Source organism: Molothrus ater, chromosome 3 (genome assembly GCF_012460135.2).
Source record: "Molothrus ater isolate BHLD 08-10-18 breed brown headed cowbird chromosome 3, BPBGC_Mater_1.1, whole genome shotgun sequence".
Taxonomy (NCBI): Eukaryota; Metazoa; Chordata; class Aves; order Passeriformes; family Icteridae; genus Molothrus; species Molothrus ater.
Window position 1 is genome coordinate 92,694,856 of NC_050480.2, and position 26,422 is coordinate 92,721,277.

The following is a 26,422-nucleotide window of genomic DNA, read 5'->3' on the forward strand; positions in this document are numbered from 1 at the left end:
ATTGTGGTTAATTTGAAGCATCTTTGGTCTGTTTGAAGCATCTTTGGTCTCTTTGCCAGATTTTGGTCTTTATCATTAACAGTCACCCCATACTGTCACATGGGGTACTCTCAGTAAGTATATATATGCTTTATATATTTCATGTTTTCACCTGTAGTCTTCATTTCATTTGGTCTAGTTGTGTAAATATTGCATAACTTGGTGTTGGAGTCCATGGACATTCAGAACTGGTTTAATTCAGTGGCTTGAGTCCCCTACACTCAGGGGTGTTTTCAATATGCCAGAGAGTGCAATTTGTCATAGAAATATCAAGAGTGTGAGATGGTTAAAGCATTTTAGGCAATTTTGACATTTAGCAAGATGATGAGATGGTTTTAAATTGCATATGTAAATACAGGTGTTTGGTTTTTGGCCTATGTCATATTCACACCAGGCCTGACTTAATACAGCTGCTAATGAAGAATGTGCTCTTGGTGCAATATTAGGGCAGTTTTATCTGCAGTATTTCCCAGGTACAAAGAAGCATTCTGAAGAAACAGGGTAATAATTCTTAAGTGATTCCTTTAGCCAGCTGTTTCAGAGTTTATGTATTTCACAAAAACAGTGCTGTTGCTACACAAGAGCAGTGCAGACTCTTGTAAATGTTTAAATTGTAGTTTATTTTGCTGAAGAATGTATGAGCTGTAGGTGTCTTCGTGGATGATCAAGGGGAAAAAATACACTAAATGGTAGGCTGTCTGGTGAAAGCAGCTGCATGATAATGTACATAAAGATATCTTTGAAATGCAGTCCCTTACTCAAAGCTGCAGTGAGGCATCTGGATCCCTTGAGTGGTAAGGCATGTTTTCAACAACTGAGGGAGATCCTTGCTTTCCTAAAGGAGCCTACAGGAGGAGCAAGTGGCACTCATTTTTTTGGATAACCTTGGCTGTTGGAGTCAGGAAATGGAAGACCTAGATTCTGTTGCATCCTCAGTAGTAAAGCACTCAATTCAACATCTGCTTACTCAGGAAAGCATCTTGGCTGTAAATGCCCTAGACAGGACTTCTTCCCAATTTTCCCAAATTATGCTACTATGGAGAGAACTGAACCTGTAGCCTGTGTATTAGGTACTGGCTAGTTTTCTTGGGTATACAAATCATTCTAGGTAAATTAGAAAGTGGTGGAAATTCTTTGCCTTCAGGCAAGCTTTGGTATTTGCAGGATTCCTGTTCCATCAGATCAAAAATAGGAAGTGTACACCACTCAGTTCTTGTCATAGCATTTATTTTCTTTCAGGTGTTCCCACTAAGTTACTTCCTAGTAGATCTGACACTGTTGGTTTGTTAGAAATTCCAGGGTTGACACTTGATGTATGCTGCAGCTTAGCCCTTAGGCTTCAGACAGAAGTCTCTCAATGCCGAGAACACATGAAGGCAAAAAACCCTACAGGGACAAAATATTTCAGATCTAAATGGAGATGTCTGGTAATGTTAGGTGGATGCAGAGGTCTTTGGTTTGGTGATTGGGTTTTTGTTGGTATTATAATTTAGACATTAAGTATTGGTGTTCCTTGAGTGTGACTCTAAATACGTTTGTGGTGTTATGGTGCTGCCCTTGATTGTTACTTAGGCAGTTTCACTTAAGCACACTTTCCTCTAAGTACCTCTTGGGATGGGCTCTGTTTACTCAGACTGCTTGCAAAAAGCATTTTGTCTGGGGCCTTGGAGTATAGGTTTCTCCTGATAGTTCTTGTCCCACGAGTAGACTGCCTTGGGAAAGAATATTGAGAGAAGTTTCCTAAAAGATTTTAGGATATGTACAAGTCTGTAGTTCTGTTCTTTATCTTTTTATATTTGCTTGGGATTTGGCTTGGTTTTGTTTTGTTTTGTTGTTTTTTGTTTGGGTTTTTTTTTTTTGTTTTCTTTTCTTTTTTTCTTTAGGTTGTTTTTTAAAAATTTTTTAAAAGAATAATTTGGTTTATAGCATAGATTTATGAACAGTTGCAGGAACATATGGTGACTCCTACTACTTTAAAGTATGTTTTTGAAAGTATGAAGGCTGTGCTACAGTAGCAAGAATGAAAGATTAGGGGAGAACACGCATTTTTAAAATTTTTGTCACTATAGAATATTGGAATTCTTACTGTGGCTTTGAATGTCATTGTTTTACCTGAATCTGATACCTGACTAGGCAGATTCTGTAGGTAGGCATTGAAATTACTGAAACAGGAAGCCTGTGTTTTGATAAAGACAAGCCTTATGATGTTTAAGAAGTCTTTGTGTAATGTAAAAATTAATCAGGTGGGAATATTGAAGCCTTTAAAGAAAAAAAAAATACTCTGGACAACAGATTTAAAAAAAAATACCCAAAGAGAACCAACCACAAGAGATCTTTCATGGCTAGGTGTTGTTCTCCTGTCTTACTTGATTGACTCTCATTGTGAGTGGCTTCTTTGAGAAGGCAGGCTCAGCTGTAGCCAGCAGTCAGCCTTCTTATGTCTGACATATGTGTGTCTTGGGTGCCTCCTGTGTGCCTGACAGCCTGTCAAGGTCAGCCTTTTGCTTATTTGTAGTCTTAATGTGTTGCCAGTTGTGAAGTGTTTGTCTGGACTGATTCTTGTGACATTACCCTAGTGCTAAGAGAGTCTTTCTGAGCAGTGTTTGTGTGAGGGTATCCTTAACACCCTCTGGGTGGTAGCTCTGGAACTGCCTTGGAACTCAGGGCTAAGATGGCCGTAGCTCTTTCATTGTACTGTGAGGAATGCTTTGAAATACCGATATGAAACGATTTTTTTTTTACAATTTGGTATTAAATTCACAGATCCAAGTACTTCAAAATCCCCCTACCTTTGTGACTATCTGAGTTGCTGAAAGGCTAAGCCACCTTAGCCTTTGACACTTACACATCACGGTGTGTATATCTCTAACTGTTGAGAATTATACGATGAGTCTTTTTCTAAATGCCAAAGCACATTTCATGAGAGCATATAGAAATACCAAGGGTGTTTCAGAAATGCATTATAATTTGAACTCCAAACTGGTCATTTGAAGCAACCTTCTGATTCTTTTGGAGGAGAAGGAAGAAAAAGAAAAATTTTAACTGAACCTGCTCTTCACCTTTCCCATTTTCAGCTTCCTTTGAAATGACAAGTAACTCAGTTAGATTTGTGAAAGAAAAGCTTTAATCTTCCCCAGAAACACCACTGTTCTCCTCTGTGTAAATGCTTACTCTCCACTTAGTAAATGCTGCTTGCCCTGGAAACCATATTGGTAGTTCAAAACCAGCAGTGTAACTCTTAGTGCTTGAATTGATATTTGTCATTCTTATGCCCTCTGTCCCAGCTTTATGGAAATGGTCAGGAAATTGAAATTATACAAAATAAACCTTTAAAATGGCAAGGCCTGAGGGGCAGGCTGATGTGCTTGTTGCATTGCTACTGGAGAAGATACAGGCCACAGTTCTGTTTCTTGGCTGTTTCTGAAAGACTCTGATCCTGGAGCTAAGGTATGCTCTTTCACTGAGACTTAGAAGGACAACAGTGTCTTTGGTAGCTGTAGTTGGTGTAAGGTAGGATGAGGCTTCTCATCCTAGGGTCCTAGGTCCTAGGGAAAAAAATAGTTATTTTTAATTTTTTTATTTAACTGGGACATATTTTGTTCTAAGTCTCTGTATCAGAATTCTAGCTGTTTTCTTCATTTCGAGGCAGTGCTCTATTAGAAGCTCATGATGAATGGTCCCACACTTTCATTTAAAATGCATTAGTTACATTTTATGGAAATAGACATTGTATACAGAACTAGAAAGCTTGTGACATGTGATTTACATGTGTTCTTTATAATATGTTTTGATTTTTAACAGGTTATGAAACCTAAACCTTAAATATGAACATTTTTAAAGCGAAAGTAAGAATTTACACACTTTTGTGTTTACTTAAAAAGGTTTAATAGCTTGTTCAAAGATTTGGTTAGTGTGATGAGCATAGTTTCTCCTATATGTGTCAAAAACCAAATTAAAACAGATACAATGTAAGCAGCTGAATTGAAAAGTGAGTTTTCTAATGAGTTAAAGTTTTGCACTTGCAATTTCCATGTAAGTTTTGCAGCACATTATTTTGTCCAACTTCATTTATAATTGTCAGCCCAGAAGAAATTACTTAATATTTTAGGATAAACCTGGATTTAACTCCATTAACAAAGCTGTGTTTCTTTTTTGGATTTTTTTTTCTTCTTAATTAAAATCACGACAACTAAAAGAGAAATGGAGAGGAAACTTTTATTTCTGAAAGGATGAAAGAACATATTACTGGAACCTTATGTAAATAGTTACAGATCTTTTCAGCAAGATAAAGTTATATGACTTGGCATTATGTTATCACATCAAAACTTAAATGTAGTCATTCTCTTTAACAACTGTATTAATAGGGAATAGCAGCTCTAAAGTTCTTGGTACTGAAAAACTCTTTCAAGAACTTAAATATGAACTATTGTTGAACATACAGTGCAACAGGTATAAGCTACTTTATCAGACCTAGCAAACTTGGAGGGCTGATTTTTTGCTTATTTTCTTGGTTGGAGTTGGAAAAGTACTGCAGAAGTTAATAATCCTTAGGGGAAAAAACCCAAGCCAATAAAAAACCCAAACCAAATTAAAAAAAAAAGCTCAGAGCTTTGCAGCAGGGTGAAATTGTTACTGACTCTACAAACGTTTTAGCTATAGAATTATAAAATACAAACATCGCCTACTTTCAACTATAGAATTGTAAAATTTGAATGTCTTATCCTGTCTTACCAACTTGACTCATAGGTTGAGTTGGCTTCCCTAATGTAGTCTCAAATATGATGGTTCAGTGCTTGTTATCAGAAAGATGAAAATACTGAGCTGTGGTTGAGAAAGCTGGTCAGGATTTCTTAGCAAGATGTGAGGACCAGGTATTTAGCATGACTGACTTAATGTAAATGTTTTACCACAAATCCTAGAGAAAATTCCCCAAAGGGGAAAATTTACCACAGCTTGTTTATGTAGTTTTCAAACCAACATGTGTTATGGCTCTCTAAGTGCTATTTAATTTTTAGTGAAAGGGTTAAATATTGGTGCGTTAAAAATCACCTAATTGTAAATTAAATTTTGAACGTCTATGCATCAATGTCAGGTACATGAAGTGAGACAGTTGTGTAAATAAACTTTACTAGAAGCTTTTGAAAAGCTATGGTGGTTATGTCTGGTTATTCCTGAAGTACTGTTTGTGAAGAACAAAAGATTTACTTTGCTGGGAGACCTCTGTGTGTTACTTGAAGATAAGACTCCAAGATCTGCTTTTTCACTTTAAGGGTTACAACATGACTATATTTCTAACAGTTACCACTGCAAAAGTTAGGTAGAAGAAAAGGTGTGTTGGAAGGATCTTGGAATGGTGCAGGACCACTCATTAAAACCTTATTTACTTTTACCTCTGCTGTAGTAGCTTTCATTTGACTGCATTCAAACTTCTTATACAGTCAGGAGTGCTTTCCTATGATTGAGAGAATTTACTCACAAACTTATTTTTAGATCTCTTGATTTTCTCGCCAATCTTGAAGTTATGACCCAAGTTCTTATGACTTTGCTATAGTAAAGAAAAATCCCTGACTTGTATTGGTCCTTAGTTTTCTTTTTCAGATTGCTTCTCTGTTGAGAAGCCTTGGGCTGAAGAAAAAAAAAGTGGATATGATAAGGTTGTTTGGAAGGCGATCTCTGAAATTCCTTTATTTTATTTGATTGTCTTTGAAAACAATTGGAGCAGTAGAATCAGCAAGCAGATACTAACCTACCTTGTAAGGTTATGCTTATCTGGTTATGTGAAGATTATAGTTGTATCTCTCTAAATGCTGCTTTTATTTAAATGATGTAGTAGTGTAACAGATTATTCTTAGATATGCTGGCATAAAATCAGGAAATGGGGTGATACATAATTTAAAAAGCAATAATTGTATTTAAAACATCAAACTTGTTTTTGAAACTGAAAATGCGTATTGCCATGCATCCAGTGAGAAAACTTTGAAGCAAGTGAGTACATTCATGCTAATTTTGTTTTGCATTCACTATGTGAAGTTACCATGGTGAATATATGCCTTTTCCTAGACAGATACAAGTAAATGTGTGTAAATGGAGATAAATTTTTAATATTATTTATATATTATGTATTTAAAAAAACCCCACCAAAACACACAAACTTAAAAATACCCTCAACCCTAAAATCATGTCACACGATGATGTTAAGGTTGAAAGTTATGGCTACACAGAAATTAAGGAATAAGATGGCTGAAGATAATGTCCAAGTGTTTTGTCCCCAAGTCTGTAGCAAACCAATTGTCTAATGTAAAGTTGTCTGGTGCTATTCCTGGTTCCATGCATTTCTTTCCAAATTCTTAATTACTTTTTTAGGATGTATGGTAGTTGCATTGCATGATTCTTTTTTAAGCTTATACATTTTCTCCAACTTTTAAACAATGTATCTTTTGAAAAATTTTAATAGAAACACTTTCTTAGCTTTTGAGAGCTTTGGATGTGTTTTATATTTATTTGGGGTTATTAGCAGAAGCAGTGACAGAAGTCATCGTGTACAGAACTTGGTCATAAAAAGGTCAAGTTGAAGCAGCTGCAAGAATTTTCCTGATTTCTACAATGGAAATTGTGGAGGGTGTAATTTTGATCCTATTAATGGATGGTCTGCAGTACAGTTGAAGAATCAGACTGTCTTGATGCAGTAATGTGTTGGTTGTCTACTTGCTCAGTCTCTCTGCCCTCTTTACCCATTTTATGTTTTTTATATAAATCAGTCAAAATATTAGAAAACCCATGGAGGTTGTAGTAGGAATGCATTTCTAGTTTTTGTGAATTTGGGCACACACATTTCCTGTTAATGACTGTTTTAATGTTTTAGTGCAGTTTAATCCTTGTTTTGTTTAGAATTTACTGTCAGTGTTATGGCATTAACTGATTCAGGTTAAAAGGGTTTCTTCCTGCAAGTTGTCAATCAAGCAGAGACCACTGAGTTGCAATTGGATTTTTCTGTGTGCTCTTGCTCCTTCAGAGAGCTGGTTGTTAACTGTCCTGTATTTTTAGCTTTAAGTGGACACTTCATTGCAGGCAGTTCCTATGCTATGGCTACTTATGTCTGTGTACCTTAATGTTTTTCCTGCCCCATCTTCTGAAGTCTGATCTTCCACTGATCTGTGTGATGTGGTTTCTTATTTTCTGATTCTACTTCTGCTTTCAATGCGAACTGGCAAACTCTAAAGCCATGATAGCATTATCATATCACTTACAATATTGTTTTCTTTCCTTTAAACCTATCAGGCCTTTCTAGGTCTTTGTTAGCAGCTACTTGATTAATTTTAGGCTGAATGATCTGCCAAAAGATTGGAAGTCCTTGTCTAAAGAACAGTGTGAAAGATCAGGTTCCATATAGAACACCTCAGCAGAATGCTCTGTGTGTGGATTTTCTGTCACACAAGGTGATTTTTTTTGACTAATGTCTGAAAGACATGACTTTTGCTTATATGAACAATGTAACTTCCAGTGGGAACTAGAGATGTGAAAACAGTATTTCTTATGTTATGGCTTTCATAAAGGCTTTCACTTTCAGTGGAATTATGTAGGATTGTATTTTTAGATCAGGTTTTGTAGTTATGTGAAATACAGAATGACCTAAGTAAGGTTATGGATGCATTATTTTGAATCAGTTTGTCTACAGTCCTTCTGTAATGGTTTGAAATCTTTGAGAGGTTCCATCTTTGAATAGCACATAAGAGCACATCCTGAGAAACCGACTCTGGAGAACAAAACCAGCATAACGCTCTAGTAGTTCAAATAGAAGAAGCCAGTACTAGGTTTGCAGGATGTATAGTAAGAAAAATATTTAACAATAACAAAAAAAAAGCTGTAAATAATTTAAATACATACATATATATATATATATATATATATATATATAGCCATTATATACTTCATCCACAGGGTGGGTGACCTATCAGACCTTTTAACTGATAGATTTATTTTTCAAGACACATGCAGCATTCCTGAATAAATAAGTGACTTGGCTGGTAGGAGGATAGAAACATTTTTAGTAAAAATGTTACTCTGAATTTAATTATTCCTTGTCTTCTTCCTACCATTTCATCTCTTGTTACTGCTCTGGGAGCAGTGTAGAAGATCTGCTGGTTTTTTTGTTTTTTTTTTTTTAATTTTTAAAAAAATTTAATTAAAAATTTTTATAAACTGGCTTAAAAAGTAAGTCTGCTTTCCACTCCTCCAAATTAGTAGCAACCTCCTTTAACTTTGCAGAAAGTCTGTAGATAATTTTTGGCTTACGGAAGCATGTTGTGACTGAAGATTTTTCCTTAAAGCAAAGGAGAGCACAAACCTACAAAGGAACTTCCAGATACTTGGAGGCTCGTTTGACTTGAGCAGTTATGATGTAGCTTCATCACTTATAAGACAAATTTTAATAATAGTTAGTGCTGCTTTCTTTGCTAGTTTCAGAAATTTGTTCTAGCATACCATTGTTTTTGTTAGAATCTGAATTTCAATTTTCAAGTTTGGATGTTGCTTGTAACTTATATTCATTTGTTCCTATGCATATAAGTAGAGAAGTTCTCATCCTCTTTAAGGTCTTAGTATAGTAGTTCTCTTCCTGCTGAAAATCTTTTAGTACAGTCATACAAAATAGTCCTCTCTCCTTAGTGTTCTTATAAAGAAGCTGAGCTCTTAGATTTTGTGTTATCAGGATGAGTGACTCTGCAGCTGTTCCTCTTAGAATTTATTCATCTTGAACATGGGAAGGAAAAAATGTGTACTGCTTTGGAAGATTTTGTTCTTAGCATTGTCTATTTGTCTAGCACATATGCACTTTCTTTTCGAGATGCACTTCTGGTCTGGTTTAGAATTGCAGTTTTCATTTTGTTGCTGCGTTATATGTAATGTATTGCAAAGAATACACAGTGATCTTTTTCCCTGCATTTCCAACTAATTGCCTCAGTTCTTAACATGAAGGATAGATTCTACCTCAGGCTAGTAGAGGTTTTAATTCACTGATTTTTATTTGTTTTTTTAAACTGTGCTGGTGACTCGTAGTGGAAGATTTTATAGAAATGTGTAGTGTTACTTTATGTAGACTGAGTTTCATTATTTTTTTTCTGGCAGTAAATGTGCTAGTAAGTTATTTCTAATTATCTTATTAGGTTCATGCTCTTTTGCATTTTGTCCTGTTGGCTTTTCATTGCTTCAATTGATATCATTTATGTTGTCCCAATTTGTTCTCAGTGGATGATTCACTAATGTTCATTTCATCAAAGGGCTCTTATTTTTTATTTAGTCAATAACAGAAAGGCCTAACTTGAGAAATTTTAGCAATAACATCCTTTTAGCTCTGCATGTCTTTCCAAAATCAGTTACTGTTAACCTTTCTTTATAAAGTTTGCCTACTCTGCATTTCTCCTACTAATCATAATCACTTGAATCAAGTTGAAGTATCATGCCTTTGAAATCTAGCTAGGTTGAATGAGTTATATTTTCTTGGCATTAAAAAATTAGTTATTTTTCTGAAGAAAGTCTCCTAAATTTCTCTGGTACTTTCTATTAATTTTTCATCTTACTTGAATTTTTACCTTTTTCTTCCATGTGTTCTTCCATGTCTTATACTCTTCTTGAAAAGTAGGGTTTAGCTATTTCATACTGTCTATTGATAACAGGTCAAAAAGGCTTATTTACTGAGCTTGCTATGTAAGTGTTATTATTCTGTTTTCGTACAACAAATAATTTTTAGGCATTTAAGACATTACTTTGTGTACAAGCTTGACAGCTCTATTCTCCCTGGTTTGGGGAAACAATAATCTTTCCTCAAAACTGAGAGGAAAAGTCTTCCCTCTTTCATTCTCTTATATCATTATCTTTCCTCCCTTCTGGATATACCAATGTCCATATGTTTCCTTGCTAGTGAAAATATGGGCAAACTGGACTCTTCATTCTTGGAACTAAAACAAAAAATAATCTTTACTTAATCCTCATTGTATAGCATCACTGGTTCTTCCCTGTTTAGCTGAAAAGTCCTTGCTACCTGCTTTGCTACCAGGAGTGTCTTGTTCACTTTTCACAGCGTTTTGTTGTGACACAGCCTTTGTTGAAGCACTGGAACAGGATGTAAGAGAAACTGGGGGCTCCCCATCCCTGACAGTGTTCAAGGCCAGGTTCAATGGAGCTCTGAACAACCTGGGCTAGAAGCTGTCCCTGCCCATGGCAGGGAGTTGGAACTATGTGATCTTAAGGGTCTTTTCCAACTCACATAATTCTGTGATTCTATGACAGCTCTTAATTAACCAGTGCTTTTTCTGCACTCCTGAGCAGTCTCTTCCCTTCACAATTGATATCTTTTTATGCAGCAGGGGAAGGTTCAAGACAGAATAAGCACTCTAAATCTTCTTGGGATACAGTCTTTACGTAGTTCTTGCATCTTTGATTTAAAGGAGATGGACAGGGAAAGGCAGCTTCCTTCTTGCTGAAATTCTTTATCTAGCCTGCTGAAGTAACAGCTTCACAGATTTACTACAGCTTCCCTTTTTGTAACTTAATGTTTAGTTTCCATTTCAAATGACTATATTAGCTTTATTATGGAAAAAAAATCTATTGTAAGTTGTCACTTATTAATCCTGAAATAGTTTTATTGGAAAGAAAATTCTACTAGGTAGAATTTGGTTCTCTGGTCACTCTGGTTGACTTTGTTCTTTAATTTAGAATAGTAATTATATCTTGGAAGGTTATCCTCAATGGTAGTTTTTGTTCCTATAAGAATCTTTATTTCCAAGTATTTGTACTTCAGACTTGAAGGTTTGTGCTGAAAGGTCTTAGAGTTGCCCTTTCTGGAAGCACTTTTTAAAACCAAATTCTGGGCACGTTTAGATTAAAACTATTTGCACTGCACTTGTCCCCAAATAGTAGAACACTGTTCTTTACATAAGAAGGGAACGTTTTCTGATTAACACTCTAATTTCCAGAGGTTTCTTGAAAATGGTCTATCCAAATCATTTCTTGATGGAAAGGATTAAAAAACCCCTCATCTTAGTAGTTGGATTTTTTTTCCTTCTGTTTATAATTTTTCCCCTCACCATGGTTAGCAAATAGTTCTTCTCACAACATGCATTGTTTTCCTTGTAAAACAAAAGGTAGTAAAAACTTAGGTTGAACCATGAAATTCTATTTATGAAGGACTTCAACATTAGGAAGCTTGATACTGATGTTTCCTTTGTTGGAGGAAGGGTAAGGGAACAGAAATCTCTACGTATAAAATTTCTTTTCCAATTTCGAACTGTGTTTCTGCAAAACTTATTGTGGTGAAATTCTGTCTGCTTTCCACCTGCTTTCCCAGACTGTCTCCCTTTAATACAGTGAGCTTTCTATATGCAAAAAGCAGCACAAAGTTGTAACTTTGCTGTGGTAGTTGGATCTTGCTTAGACTTAAATTAATTCTGCATTCCTGACTGCTGTGATGTTAGTGTCACTTGAAGTTCTGTTTTTATTTTCCATCCCTTTCTGTAAGATACTTCTGTTCATTTCTTCTGGAATAATGGGCAAAATAGAATGTAAGACTTGCATTGGTTTATGTTCCTCTTTCGCTAGTCCAGAAACTCATTTGACTTTTAGGGAAATTACCTGTAGTGAGAAAGACCTGAAAGCAATAGATGTAGCAGCCTCTCTCACTGGGGGGACGTGCAGGGGCGTGGATGTGTTGTAAGACTATGGGGAAAAGATTTAGAATTCTTGCTTTTGTCTCAGCCTGTAAGAGAGTGAAAACAGTACGTATCTCACAGGATTTTTGAGGCTTTGTTAACTTTTTAGAATAATGCTGATGGCCTCTGGAAGGTGCTGAGAAGTGCACAGAGTTACTGTCTGAAGGCTGAATATCATTGTTTTTTGTTTTGTTTTGTTTTTTTCCCCCTTTCCTGGCAATATATAGACGTGCCACAGTTAGGGAAAGAATTTTGTTTGGTGTCTCTTTAAAGAAAATGCAAAAGTGCTTTGCTGGGGAGAATAGAAAGGGGCTTTCTGAAGAGGTGCTGAAGACATGAAAATTCAGAGTGGTGATTGGTCACCTCTGCTTGATTGACAGGTTGCAGGGAAAAACAAAAACCCATTTGTTCTGGCTTAATGGAACTGGAAAACAGAAAATGAGTATCAGGTAAAAATTCCTTTTTTAAAATCTTTGCAGTTCTCCTATAAGAGGTGGAGTTTTTACACAAATTTACTCCTTCCCCACTCCAATAAATTAGGAGTAGGAATTCCAGAAACAGGTAGTTGCTAAGCTGTGTAATGTGGGTTGTCTATGTCAGTGCGTTTTCCAGGGGGCAGGTGTTGTGGAACACCCCGCAGCAGCCACTGCTGCTGGGGTAGCTTAGCAAGAAGGCAGAGGATGGAAAGGGTGTAGTGACTAAGCCCTGAACTGGGCCCAGCTCTCTGGTTAGGCTCATTAGCAGGACGTTCAAGGGGAAGCTTTTATTTTCACTTCCTATACTGTGCCTGCTTTGTGGATAAAGTCTGTCAGTTTCTACTGCTATCAATTTGGAATCTTTCATGAGCATTATTACAAAATTCACTGAAAAGTGAATAGCTAAAAAAGTAAGCTTTGTTTTAAAGTAACTTCCATCTAGCAGTATACTGTCATACAGATTTTATAATAAGTTTCAATATCAGCACCACAGTTTTGAGAATCGTAATTGAAAATTATTAATTTCTGTTAATTATTTTGTATGTTGATGTATTTCAGATTGAAGGACAAGGACATGGTGCAGTTTTTGACTGCAAGTGCTCTCCTGATGGACAGCATTTTGCATGTACTGATTCTCACGGTCACCTTCTGATTTTTGGCTTTGGTTCCAGTAGCAAATATGACAAGGTACAGTGCAAAATGTAAACCAAAATGTTTGTCTGTGTTGAATGCATTTGTACAAACTTCTTCAGAGCTTCATTTCAAGAGGGCATGTCTTGATACAATTTTGAGCCATTAATATGGGATGTTTTGGATGCCTGTTGTTGACAATGAGATTTCTTTCACTGTCTTTTTTTTAAATTATAGAAACATTCTGTTAAGCTACTGTTTATGTGGGAAGTTCAAAATAATAGCAGTAATAATAATAATAATAATGATAATTTAAAACCAGAATTCAAAATTAACCAGTCGCTGTCTACTCTCTTAAGTGACAAAGTTACAAATATCTACTAATGGTTCGACATTAGTAGAATAAGCTACAGTGGAATAAGCTACAGTGGAACTGATAATAGTTACACATTCTACTTGAATTTTTTTTTCTGCTTCCCAACTAAGCCAAAAAAATAGATGTGTAATAGAAGTAGTTCCTGCTATCTGTATTTAAATATTGCATAGCTTATGAGAGAATTATTTACAAAAAACGTACTATGTTTTAGTGGTGCAATTTTATGTCTGCTAATGAAGTACCATCATGGATACCTTTGTGCTTGCACAGCAGTATTCTACCATTAGTGTGATTTAAATATTATATCTTTATTCTAATGTCTATTATCTAATGTCTATTCTAATAGTCTACATTGTGTATTCTGAGTGTGGGTGTCTTGCCACAGACCCTCATGACTGTAAAGATATGTGGTGTTGTTTATTTTCCTTTGTGGAGGAACGTGCTCTGGGAACCATACAGGTTTGGAGTGTCCACAGGTTCTTGGTTCTTCATTTACCACCCAGGAAAGAAATGAGGTGTGTCTCTTCTCCCTTTTCCTAGGACTTAAGTAGACCTATCTGCTCCATTTTCATCTCTGCTTCTGGTAACTGACACTTGAATGCTGTTGGGGAGGTGCTGTTTTTTGGATCTTGCCTCCTGCTTTGGATCTTTGGGCCTAGGCAGGTTTTGAAAGCATTTTGGTGAACAGCAGTACAGAGGGACCTGAGGAGGGAGTGCAAAAGGAATTTTAGTCTTTATCTAGTAAGCTACTGGATTTCTTTCTGTAGTCTTACAGAAGGATTTGCATTTGGAGATTTATTTTTTCTCCTTGTTTCTCAAGTATGATTTGAATTCCTCACTACTAAGCTGCTGTTGCTATCCCTCAGTTATTACTATCTGTGCACTTCCCCTTCCATTCCAAATAAAACAAATAAGTAGAGACATCACAAGCAAGGAAAATCAGGATGATCAGATAGTTTTCTTTGTGTTTCAGGATTCTTACTGTCCTAGACTTAAAAGCCTGTTGTAATAGGAACATTTTTCTCACCATATCTATGGATTGTTTCAGGTTTCTTTTTCTCTCCAATTGTTTTGGAAGAATGTAGTTCTCTGCTACTTTGAAATGCTGGAAATTAAATTGAAACTGTGAGTCTTTTGGTCTTTGCTATGATAGACCAAAATTTTCCTTTATGCTGCTATTTGAGTATTTACCTGTGAAAGATTTAATGTGTTTGTAGAATGAATGCAGTTACTTCTCCCTGCTTGAATTCTACAGACCCTTGGCTCCCTTGGGGATTTTGCTGCTGCCCCTGAAAAAAGATTGTTTTAAACTTTTCACTTATTGAATGATTTAAAATAATCGTCTACCTGGTTGCTGTGCCAATGTTACTCTTGGCATGCTTCATCATAGCAGAAATGGGAGCAAATAGGACTTATTTGTTACCACTTTAATCTCAGTCTTCCACTCTCAGAAAACTCAGCTTGGAAGTGTCTGGTGTCTTGCATGTGTGGTTTCATCACCTCTGTTTTTGTCCTGATTTATGGGAAAATGTTACTACAGGTAGGTAGGTGCTGGAGATGGCGGGGTTTTTTTTCTGTCTTTCTCCCCTCAGATACTGGGGAGGGTTTCAGACATCTTCTACCTATGATCTGGTAGGATATGCATTTTTTGGTCTTAAAGTGTTTCCCATCTCTCTGGGGAAATGAATTTTATGGAAGAAAGAAGCGTTGCAACCTGTCCTGTATTCCTGCATTTTGGAATTGACAGTGGTTATAGCTGAGATGGTGCTAATTCTACTGAGAGAACAAGCTCTTATTTTTCTACGTCTTTGTTTTTTCATGTTATGTTCAGATACATTTCCTAGTTGACTGGAACCAATGTCAAGGCTTTCTTTCCCCTGTGGTGTGATCTTGGCCACAATGAAGGGGAATGGGGTGGGGTGTTGGTTTTTGTTTGGGGTTTATGGGTTTTTTGGGGGTTTTTTGGATGATTTTGTGAAGTAATTCTTTTGTGGGGGAAAATAAAAAGAATACATGTGCTGCTTGTCTTGGGTTGCTTGAGCGAATCTCAGCTAAAATCTGAGTGTGTCATCACCAGAGCTGAGCCAAGTTCACTGTCAGCAGGGCATGTGCACGTCAGAAGTTCTTGATTAGGTGGAAACTTGTCCATGAGTGACTAGGAGTTCTAGAGTGTAAGATACTATTCTGTTGATTTTAAGTCATTTGGAAGGGACCCACTAGGATCAAGACCAACTCCTAGCTCTGCACAAAGCACATCACGTGCCTGAGTGCATTGTCCAAATGCTTTTTGCACTCTGGCAGGCTTGGTGCCATGGCCACTTTCCTGGGGAACCTGATCTCTGAGCTTTCTAAGGCATTTGTTCCTGCAGACTGCCCAAACCACAGCACTGTGAGCTGCAAGTTGACAGTTCCTGTACAGTGGATTGGTGCAGTACTGGGGAAAACCTCTTTGTGTAACTGTGCCCATTTTTAGAAACTGAGCATTCTGAATGTGTGTTTGGAAGAGAATATATCTATAGAGCTCAGAGCTTGTGGAAAGCTTTTGTGCTCATTCCCAAGCTGGGTTTGTGAAGTCATATGAAAAGAAGACTCTCATGCAAATGGTGATGTGATACCATCTTATTGTCATGAATTTGACCTCTGATAGTAGATAAACAAATAAGTCTCATTGTTAATACTTCTGGCTGGTTTTCTGATGGAATGTCTAATTCTTCCTATTTTTCTCAGGATAAGACATTTTCCTGGGTTCCAGTAGGGATATTCTACCTGAGAGTTGTTCTGAGCCTGTGTTCTCCAAGAAATGCCACATTATCTTATGGAGTAGAAAATTGTTATTTAGTCTCCCTTTTATACTTGATTGCAATATAGGGTGCACAGAAGTGTAATTGCAACAAAGTCCCTTGTGATCTTGTACCAGGTCTTCCCTTTGCTCACAAAACTTGGGATGCAGACTAGACTGTACAGCCAAGACACAACATAATAAAACTCATAGGTTGTATGACCTTGCCATTTAAAACTCTTTTTTTCTCAGTGTGGGAAGTACTTAGTAGAAAGACTTATACTAGGTGTATGTAATGCATATTCTATTATGATTTTCACAGACATTGTGAATCCTCCTAGGGGACCCCTGTCTCTATCATATTGAGCTATTGTGAGATGAAGAAACAAAGGTGTTCATCAGGCCTTGATTCTCTCAGTCAGACACATGAAAGCACTTTTATCTTTCTCATTCAGCCTCTGTTAACAAAGAATCTGGCAGCAAGATTTCATCTAGTCAACTTTTTTACTGTAGTGGGTTATCACCTTGTCCACGTGTATTTTGTAAGAGTAGTCTTTTAAATCTCTGAAATGAATTATTTTCCATTGCATCTTTCTTTGTATCTTTCAAATTTCTTCCTGTTGTTATTTTTCTGAGTTTTTGTGAGGTCTAGAACCCATGATATCTCTGATTTTTTCCCAGTTCTTTTTTTTAAAATCCATATCATATGGATGCACTTTCTGATGTTGTAATTGACAAATGTTTGTTGTCATCTTTGTTCCTGGTCTTCTTGCTTCCAGGGTGGGAGACATTTATCATTGAGAGACCAGACCTCTGAGTAGCTGCTATGATCTCTGCCTTACTGATTTCTACTTAACAAATTACTGGAAACCATGTTATGGATTGGTCATGATAGAGCATACTCTCCAGAAATTAGAGGATGTTCTATGACAACTTGGGCATTCCTCTCTCCATGCTCCAAAGACAAGATTTTTTGAGATCTCTATGCATTGAGGCAATCATTTAATTGTTTTCATACTGCACTGGAAATCTTAATTTGTGTGAATGATGATTTTATGATTTGATTTTCACTTGTTCATTTAGTTCAACTGAATGCATGAGCTGCCACAAAGTTTGCTTGCCAGTAGGTGGTCCTGGGACGTGTAGTATATGCATCAGTTTCTCTCCTATTCATTTTTTCTTTTCTCTTTTTACTTCAATATCTTTCTTATTGCTCAATACTGAGATACCTGTGCCAGCGAGGGATGGAGCATACATCTTTTGATATTTAATTGGACAAAAATACTCTTCAGTCTTGAGGGTCTGTGGAAAGTCATATATAATAAATTAGGAGCAGATGGACAGAAATAAAAAAGAAAACTTCAGTTTTTATTTTGAAGAAATAAAGTGAGAAATTCAGTTTTTAGTTTGGCTTTATTTTATCAACTGGAACTTTTCCTGATATCTAGCATTATAGTAAGGATATATATATTTTGATGATATTAAAATATTTGGCAATGCCATCATGCAATAAATATTTTTCCTAGTCTTCTGCCTGCACCATATCTCATAAGTCTGTGACACAATTTTTTATTATCAGAAAATTTATTCATGTATTCAGACTGTGGAAGAAAATTTATAAACTAATACATTAATGCTGTATTTGCTCAGATGTCTTCTAGTAGTTAAATATTACCCCATTCCCCTATTATTTAAATGCTTCCCACCCTCAAACATGTGGATTATTCCCTTTGAAGTGTTGTATAGAAAAGAGTACTTTGAAACAAAATAATAATGGAATCATTAAATTTTCCCCTTTAAACTGAAATAAACACATCAGCTTATAGCCCTGTTTTTTGCAAAACTGACCATGAGTACCACTGTTAAAAATAATTTTGGCAGTTCTCTTCTGTATGCTTTTGTAATAGGTTCTTTAAAAAAATTACAAAATGACTTTGTTTACAGATAGCAGATCAGATGTTCTTTCATAGTGATTATCGGCCCCTTATCCGTGATGCCAACAACTTTGTCCTGGATGAACAGACACAGCAGGCTCCACACCTTATGCCTCCCCCATTTTTGGTTGATGTGGATGGCAACCCTCATCCTGCAAGGTATCAAAGACTAGTTCCTGGTCGTGAGAACTGCAGGGAGGAACAGCTTATTCCTCAGATGGGAGTGACATCTTCAGGTATGGAAAATTTCACTTCACTGACCAGTAGTTTATCTAGTTACCTTCAGTTGTTCTACACTTTCACTTTGTCCTTTTTCTTCATTTATGGGCATAGTAGTTCATGTAGTGTGGAAGAATTGCAATGCCTTTGGCACTGGTTGCTTGTGACAATTTCATTTACAGTATTGTCAGCAATCAAGTTGGCACTTGTTGATGCTACAACACCAGTTAGCTTGGAGTTTGTTTCATTACAATGAATGTAATGAAACAATGTATAATGTTGTGTGAGCTCTCAGTTATCTCTTTGGGATAAGATTTCCTTTAGAAAACCTAGGAAACAGACTGATCTTCCACAGATCAGTTAGAAAAGGTAACACTTACAAGAACATCTCTTAAGCTTCGGTGATATGGTTAAAGAACTGAAGACTTGAAAAAGAAAAGATACAAAATGTAGGAAGTTCCTTGTAAGTTTTATTCTCATGCACATGACATGAGAAGAACATGCATATGTTGGGCCAATGGCTGGCTGTTGGAAACTGCCTAAAAGTGTTTCACATGGGTAGGGATAGAAAAACAATGCCTACTTACATGTTACAAATTTGATATTAGTATGAATAAGCAATCTGGTGACTGGTGAAAGTAGCTTTAAATGTTTTCAAAATAAGCATTGTTAACTATTTGGATATTTTTGAAAATGTATGAAAACTGACTATTCCTATAAATTGTAGTTTATATGTTCATGATACTTAAACCTGTGGTGTGTCAGACATTCCAGGAAGGGTAACTGAGAGTGTTTTTACAAAAAAATCTCTTTATCCTTATTTGTAGTTCTCAGGATTACAGGGCAGTGAATATTTAAGCATTTTTAGGGGAGGATTTCCATATTTCCTCCAAAATTACAAGAAAAAATGTTACTTGAGATGCAACTGTAAGAAGGAAAATATCCTTCCTGGTGAATGTAAATTTCTTAGTTAGTGGCTTATGAAATAAAATTTGATTTTTAGGGAAGAATGTGACTTTATTTCATTGTTACAGTTAAAGTGTGAATCCATTGCATTGTGAAATTCTCCAAATTTCAAACTGTCCTGGGCACATTCTTCAATGTATCTTGAAACAAGTTAGACTCTACACACAGACCCAAAACTAAATTTAGTGGTCTGTCTGCATGACACATGAATGTCTAAAGGAAGACGATGTCCATAGCATTTTGTTTAATAGCAGAGAGCCATCCATCAGCTTGACAGGTGGTGGACAGACACAAGACATTTTTCTACCTTTTTACAATATAGCAACAATGCAGTTGTATGCAGACCTAAACAACATTTATATAGTTTATATGTTCCCTTCCACTAAGAAAGTTCCTTTTCTTTCTGAAGCTTTGTTGTGGGGTTTGATGCATCTCACTCAGAGCACTGACCATTTATTTCTTGTTATGTTTTCTGTAGGGATTTCTAAGAGTAGGGGGAATTCAGGTAGTCATACTTGATTTACTGCCTTGATGAACATGGAGCTCCTTTAAACCAGATGTTTTGAAAAAATCAAGTATACACCAGTGTCTTCATTATTTCATTTAAAAAGAAACCACTTGCTGTTTCTTGCTAAGGCATTGTCTCACAGGCTAGATACATAAAGACTTTCATTTTGTTTAGATAGCAGTTTCCTTATTTAAGAGCATTCTTGGGTTATTAGTATTATTTCCCATTGTTCTCAGTAGACAGTATGTCTGCTCATGAGATTGGCAAATTAATGTCTCACCTGACTCAGAAAACATCCAACTGTAGTTATACCAGAGCTCTTTCTATTATTCCAAGGTTCTGCTGCTTTAGGGAAGTTGACTTCAATAACCTTTAAAGCCTGAGAGCACTACCTTATAAATATTTATGGTTTTTTCTGCATATTGTTAAGAGACAGCAGCTTCTGTTCAGCCACATAATCAAAGCTCTTCATTTCATAGCACAATTAATGTATTATCTAGCCTTTGGTCTTGCAAAGTACAGTTTGTACTGTGATATTTCTTTGGAATCATGCTGGAAAAATAATTTCTATATCTTGTTTCTTTGAACACTGTTATTCCTCATTACAAAGTTTTGCAAGTTCTGCTTCTCTTGACTAGAGCTTCCCACCATTCCACTCCACTCTGTCACTGTTCTGTGTGGAGATGTCTGACTTCTTTTTGAATCAGTACTGTAACCCTTGCCTTTTCTCTGTACCTCTCTAACTTTTTTGTGATCATTGCAAGTATGAAAACAGGTTTTGTGTTGTTCATGCTTATGTGCTGTGTATTTTGCTTGCTGCTCAGAAACAGTATTATCACCTTGTAATCACTTCTTTGGAACTGTTTCCCATCTTCCAGTCACAAGACCTACCCCAAAGGAGGTTTCTTGGCTGTTTTACATACCAAAGAAAATTACCATTACTTGATCTGTGCAGTCATTATGTCCATGTGGAGCTCAGTTAAACATTTTTACTGCTTCATTTTCTACAGTATAGATAATTATTTTCTAATTCAGTTAGACCTTCTTGATGTCGTTCTTTCATTGAAGCTTATAAAGTGTTTTTTAATGCATTTGAGGCAGGCTAATCTTGCATTTGAACAAATTGCATTGACTGAGCTGACAAACAAGAGTTGTATTAAGCTTCTGTGGCTTGCTGGCATTTGATCAAATTTAACGTTTTATTAGAAGTGAAGTGTGGTCATCTTGACCCTGCTCCAGAAAATATAATGCTCTCAAATATATTAAGAAAAGAAGTTGTCCTGTTTTAAGAAATGGCTGTTAGAAAAATAAGCATTAGTTTGTAGCTACACATGGTAATTTACTGACCTTGTTTCAAAGCTAAAACTTAGATGAGCTGTCTGTAACATTAATTTCCTAGAAATTTACATTTGTGTGTTGTTCTGTATATTTTACTTCACAGGATTGAATCAAGTTCTTAGTCAGCAAGCAAATCAAGAAATTAGTCCGTTGGATAGCATGATTCAAAGACTTCAGCAGGAGCAGGACCAGAGACGTTCTGGGGAGGCAGGAACGAGTAGTACCAGCCGGATAAGCAGAGGTAGATCACTGGGGGATGGGTGTTGAGGCTGGGAGTTGGAAAACATAAATCCTTTTATATTGTTCATGATCTGTGCATTTTGTTGAACTGGTAGAAAGGAGGTGTGCAGTTGTAGAAAACCGTACAGCTTTCCCATCATTTTTTTTTTGCCTTTTGCAAAATATTTGGCTTCTTAACATTACAGATTTATCTTTGTTATTGTCTCCTCACTCAGGGAAGTGCAGCAGCTGTGTTCCCTTAGGAGTAACTACCCTACTGTTTAATCTGGAACTGGCCACCTAATTGTTTGAAATCTGACTTCTTTCAAATTAGGATACAGGAGGAAGAAAAGTGGAAGGAAATACTTATTTCTCTGCAGAGTTTTTCCATGTTTCAGTGTCTTGCACTAGAGTACACAGTAGTTTTCAACACTTTAAAAATTATGGTTAGCAATCCACTAGAGTAATCAGGATTAGCTTATGAGTGTAAGGATATGGAAAAATGTTGATATTTTGCTACTGTGTAGGTGTTTGAAGGCTCTTGCATATGTGTGTGGTTTTGTTTTGGGTTGATTTAGTTATTTTTAACCTCTTGACCATTTCAGTTTTTTGTCTGTAAATTTTACAGCTTGATTCCTAATTTCCAGGGCTGAGGCTTCCTTTTTTTTGAAGATAGAAGACTGTTTAAGGAGCACACTGATTCAGTGAGATAGCTCACTGTTTTATAATGCAGATCTAGAGTGCAGTAGCAATAGTCAGCTTTGCATAAATGTTTTCAAAGGTATTTTTAAAGAAGCAAACATTTGCTTCACTTCAGATTGTTGGTACACCTGCTTCTTTTCAAGGTGAATTTTTAAACAGGGTGCTGCAGCCCAGTAGCTGTTTGTGCTGTGTTGTGGTGACTGTAGAAACTGCTGAAATACTTATACTCAGTTCGTATGATTTCTTTTGAAGTAATAGATCAAGTAAAGTTATTTTTTCCATTTCTTTCCAAGTCTTTCTTTTCTAATGCTTCCCTAAGAATTTCTGATCAAGAACTGTTGGTTTTTGACTTTTTAGGATCTGTAAGCTCTACCTCAGAAGTACACTCCCCACCAAATATAGGGTTAAGGCGCAGTGGGCAAATTGAAGGTGTGCGTCAGATGCACAGCAATGCACCAAGAAGTGAAATCGCCACTGAGCGGGACCTCGTGGCTTGGAGCCGCAGGGTGGTAGTGCCTGAACTGTCTTCTGGTGTGGCCAGGTAAACACAGATGGAGAATTTTACTGTGGTGAACTTAATTAAATGGAACAGTTTTGGAGTTCTTATCGCCGTTCACATTGTCATTTGTTTTCTATTTTGTCATCTCAAATTTCTTATAAAGTCAGTTTCAGTTTGAAATCACTTGTTGGTATGTTGCTTGAAAAATCTTGTAATTCCAGAAAGATTTGGAATAAAAATTGTCCTTTTAATGAATGACACAGTAACTGCAGTTGTATGGGCAATGGAATCTAGTTGCTTCAATATCTTCTGACTTGTAGCATAAGATTATATCCTGTCATTATATGGTGTTTTATGGCTGGAATACTGACCTAAACTATTAGGTGCCTGAGATGAATTTTGATTTCTGAACTGGAACTTTACTTTTTATCAGTAATTACTTCTTGTGATGAATACTCAGTAAGTCAAAAAACCTACTTGCCATAGTCAAGCATAAGCTGCTCTAGTTCAATAAAATAAGATGAAAATCTTCCTTTTTTGAAAAAAGCTAATTTTAAAACTATATGCTAACTGTAAAGAGAAGAACTGCTGCTTAAAGAATGGTGTAGATGTTGAATGTCTATTCCTTGTTTTGGAATAGATCCTCTTCTTAGTTTTAGTAAAGTCCTTTGAAGTTAACATCTCTGTTTTCTTTTTTCAGTAGGCAAGAAGAATGGAGAACAGCAAAGGGAGAAGAAGAAGTGAGAGTGTATCGATCAGAAGAGAAAAGAAAACATGTAATGAGTCACATTCCAAGAGAAAACAAAATACCTACTTTCCCTAAGGTAAGTGGTTCACCTGTACCTTATCACAGAATGAAGCATAAAATGTAATTCAATAAGTTAGGTCACATAAATTTACATTCTTCTTCTCAGTTTTAAATTTACAGACCAGGGTATGGGAGTTTCTTTGCCTCCCCAGAATGAGGAAGCCTGTCTGTACTGATGTTTCAATATGTTCTTAATAATAAGCAACATGGATTGCTTTCAGAAGGGGGGAGAAATCCCTGCAAATCTGGCGTTAGGGACGTGATTTGCTGTAGGGAGTCTGTCACTATTAATCAATACACCCTGCTGCTGTTGTCTACTGTTTGACATACTGTTCTGTGGAAAGGTTGTATTAAAACTCAAGTCACAGTTCTTGAGTTTAACAGATTAAATACATCTCCAAATAGATAATGGGGTATTTTCTGTCCTAGTGCCCTAAAAATCAAAATTTGGGCTATTATGGGCTATATCTAAGTCATGCTTTTTGCTAGAGCTGGGAGTACATTTTCAGAAAAGACGAAAGCAGGATAGGTTAAGTAGAAGGAAATAAGTTGTATTAAGAATTAGATTGTCATAAGCAACATGCTTTTTTAAAAATAGGACTTGCAAAAAATTTCAATCTTGCATATTCTTGCTGGTTACAAAAATTGAAAGATATATATTTTATATTTACAGAAAGAATTTTAAGTCTTCTTTGTTTAAAATGAGTTTTATCTATTAATTGAACATGCTTATCTATGCTTTTCTAGCTAAATAGCCAACTATGTTTTTGTAATAAAGGAAGTAAATTTTAGCAATGGTAAAGGAGAACTCATGCTTTGAGTTTCATAGTATGCTTAATATGGAGGAGATTCTTTTCATCCTCAAACCAAAGCTTGTAAAATACAGCTTTCAGGAACACCTGCAAATTGTGGCATTTGTGATTGAAAAGTAAAAATCACGAGATATAAGGTGGAAAAAGAAATAAATTAAATAAAAAGAACAAGTATGCAAAAGACTACAGCTCTTAAATTCATTAGAATACCATACTTTATGCCTGTGATGGAAGGAACTGAGATTGAAAACAATCTGAAAACATGTAAATTTCAGATGCTTTGTAGTGATTCTGTAATTTTTAATAATGATGAATTAATTTTATATGTAGTAGAGTAAGTTTGAAATGAGTAAGTTTATATTTGATATTAAATTTGAGTATTGTTTTGCTACATTTTTCATACCCAACCAAAGTAAATATTTCAAAAGAAGTGATGTGAACAGTCCCCTACCCACAGTTCCCTAATAAGTTTAAATTTCTTTATTAAATTTATTTCTTACTTTTTCCTTCAATTTCTTTCTTGTATTAAAATTTCAATGCATTGCTATCTTAAAAAATGGTCCTGATGCACTCTTTTCAGTTTTGCAGGCACCAACATTGTGTGTTTTCCCAAGATACACTGAAAGAAATTTGTTCACTTTTGTCTCCAAACTTTATGCCACATGACAGAACTCATTAGTGAAATACCAGGACATCAGAAGTCTTTAACTCTTTATTTTTCTTTTGGGAATAATAAAAATGGGCCTCACAAATTCACATTTAACAAAGTATTTTCCTGTCTTGAGGGAATGTATTTTGATGCTGAATTATACACTTTCTTTTAGTTTAGTTAAACATTTACACTGCTCAAGGGTTTCTATTTTTTTTTCCTTGTCTTTTGCTGCAGCCTAGTCAAAAGATCCTTCCTGATAATGTGAATTCATACCAAATTACCATTAAATTTCTAATTGGGTTACAGTTTTCTTCTAAAATATCACTAGGACATAAAAGTTTAATAGAATTGGCTAGCTGGTCCAGCACTGTGGTTTTAGCAATTATTTTTATGATATCTTTGCAACAAAGAAACTTAAAGCAAATGTTTTTTTAAAATCCTGTTTAAAAAAAAAATTTTTATGGTAAAAATTTTGATAATGGTAGCACTGGATCTTTTGGGCCTCCTATTTTTATTCCAGATATTTATGTCCTTGAAATCCTTCAGAGCAACTGCTACTTAGGAATAACTTTCTTCAGTTTCATATATTTACACATGGAGGGTTCTGTGAACTGGATTCTGGATTCTCAGAATGTGAGGGAGATAACTTGGTAAATCCTTCAGTCACTTTCTACCTTCGTTCTGAGAAAATGATGAAAAACCGTGGGCAATTGTGGTCCTTTCATATGAGTATGTCAGGAAGTTTTCTACATAAACATTACTGATATACTTAGTAATAATTTCAGAACACTTAAAGCCTTCATAAACCTTACTGAATACTTTTTTTATAACACCTTGGAATAAAAAAGTGGTATTCTTCCATAGCTGATTCTTCATTGAATGCATCTCTTTTTGGAGGACTTAGACTGCTGAGAAGTACACTAATTCAGATCTCTTGAGTAAAATCTCAGAGGGATTCAGAAATAAGTAGATATCCCATGGGCTTTAAATAAGCACGTTTCAAGAAGAAAAAGGTGTTTGATCTTGAGTGATTTGAGTCTCACAATTCAATTAACTGCTTTTTATGATTTTTATGATTTTTGTTGTTGCCTATAGTTAACATGAGCAATACTTCTGCTCAGGAATGTCTAAGCAACAAGAATAGTGAATTTGAATTGTCATCTTCTGTAGTGTTCACAATAAATTCAAATAAACACCTGGGAAGAGAAACAGGATTGACTGCAATCCCAAAACTGTTGTGCAATATTTTAGGGTTGTTTTAAGTAGAAATTAATAACTTCATTATGGTTGTTCTTCTGTTGCTGTTCTTATACAGTGACAGTGTGACTTGAAATACAAACTGTGTTAGCTTGAAGATTGAACTGGAAAGCACAGTGCAAATCTTTTTTTTCCTTGAGAATATCCAGTAGGTTTTGATACTGATTCCTTGTAAGTTATACTACAGTATTGTTGCCAGACTATTCCTTTTAGCATAGGGAATTCTTACAGGTTTTATGAGAGAATTTATGAGCTAAAGGAGATGGGGAACACGTCCAGCAAAATACAGGGCATGACATTTTCTTCCAGTAATCTCTAGACCTAAGAACTACAACATCAAGAATTCTAGAAAATGTCTCACTCTGTAGACCTGTCAGGTTCTCTGGGAGTAGAGTAAAACAAGGCTTGTATTTAAAACATTGTCTTCATAGGAAAATTCAGTTGTAATTCATACCAGTAGGAAATACTGGTTTTTATATCAACTTCCAAAATTTCTCAGGTGTATT

General features: G+C 35.8%; 1 protein-coding gene across 1 annotated transcript in view; it reads left to right on the plus strand.

The window, feature by feature from the left end:
* Window positions 1–26,422, plus strand: part of PHIP (pleckstrin homology domain interacting protein) — a 108,898-nt gene that overhangs the window by 43,299 nt on the left and 39,177 nt on the right. The window contains exons 16-20 of the mRNA XM_036380897.2: window positions 12,776–12,904; window positions 17,947–18,172; window positions 21,071–21,208; window positions 22,246–22,429; window positions 23,088–23,211. Of these exons, the coding sequence (XP_036236790.1) occupies window positions 12,776–12,904; window positions 17,947–18,172; window positions 21,071–21,208; window positions 22,246–22,429; window positions 23,088–23,211 (801 nt within the window). The remainder of the gene's footprint in view (window positions 1–12,775; window positions 12,905–17,946; window positions 18,173–21,070; window positions 21,209–22,245; window positions 22,430–23,087; window positions 23,212–26,422) is intronic.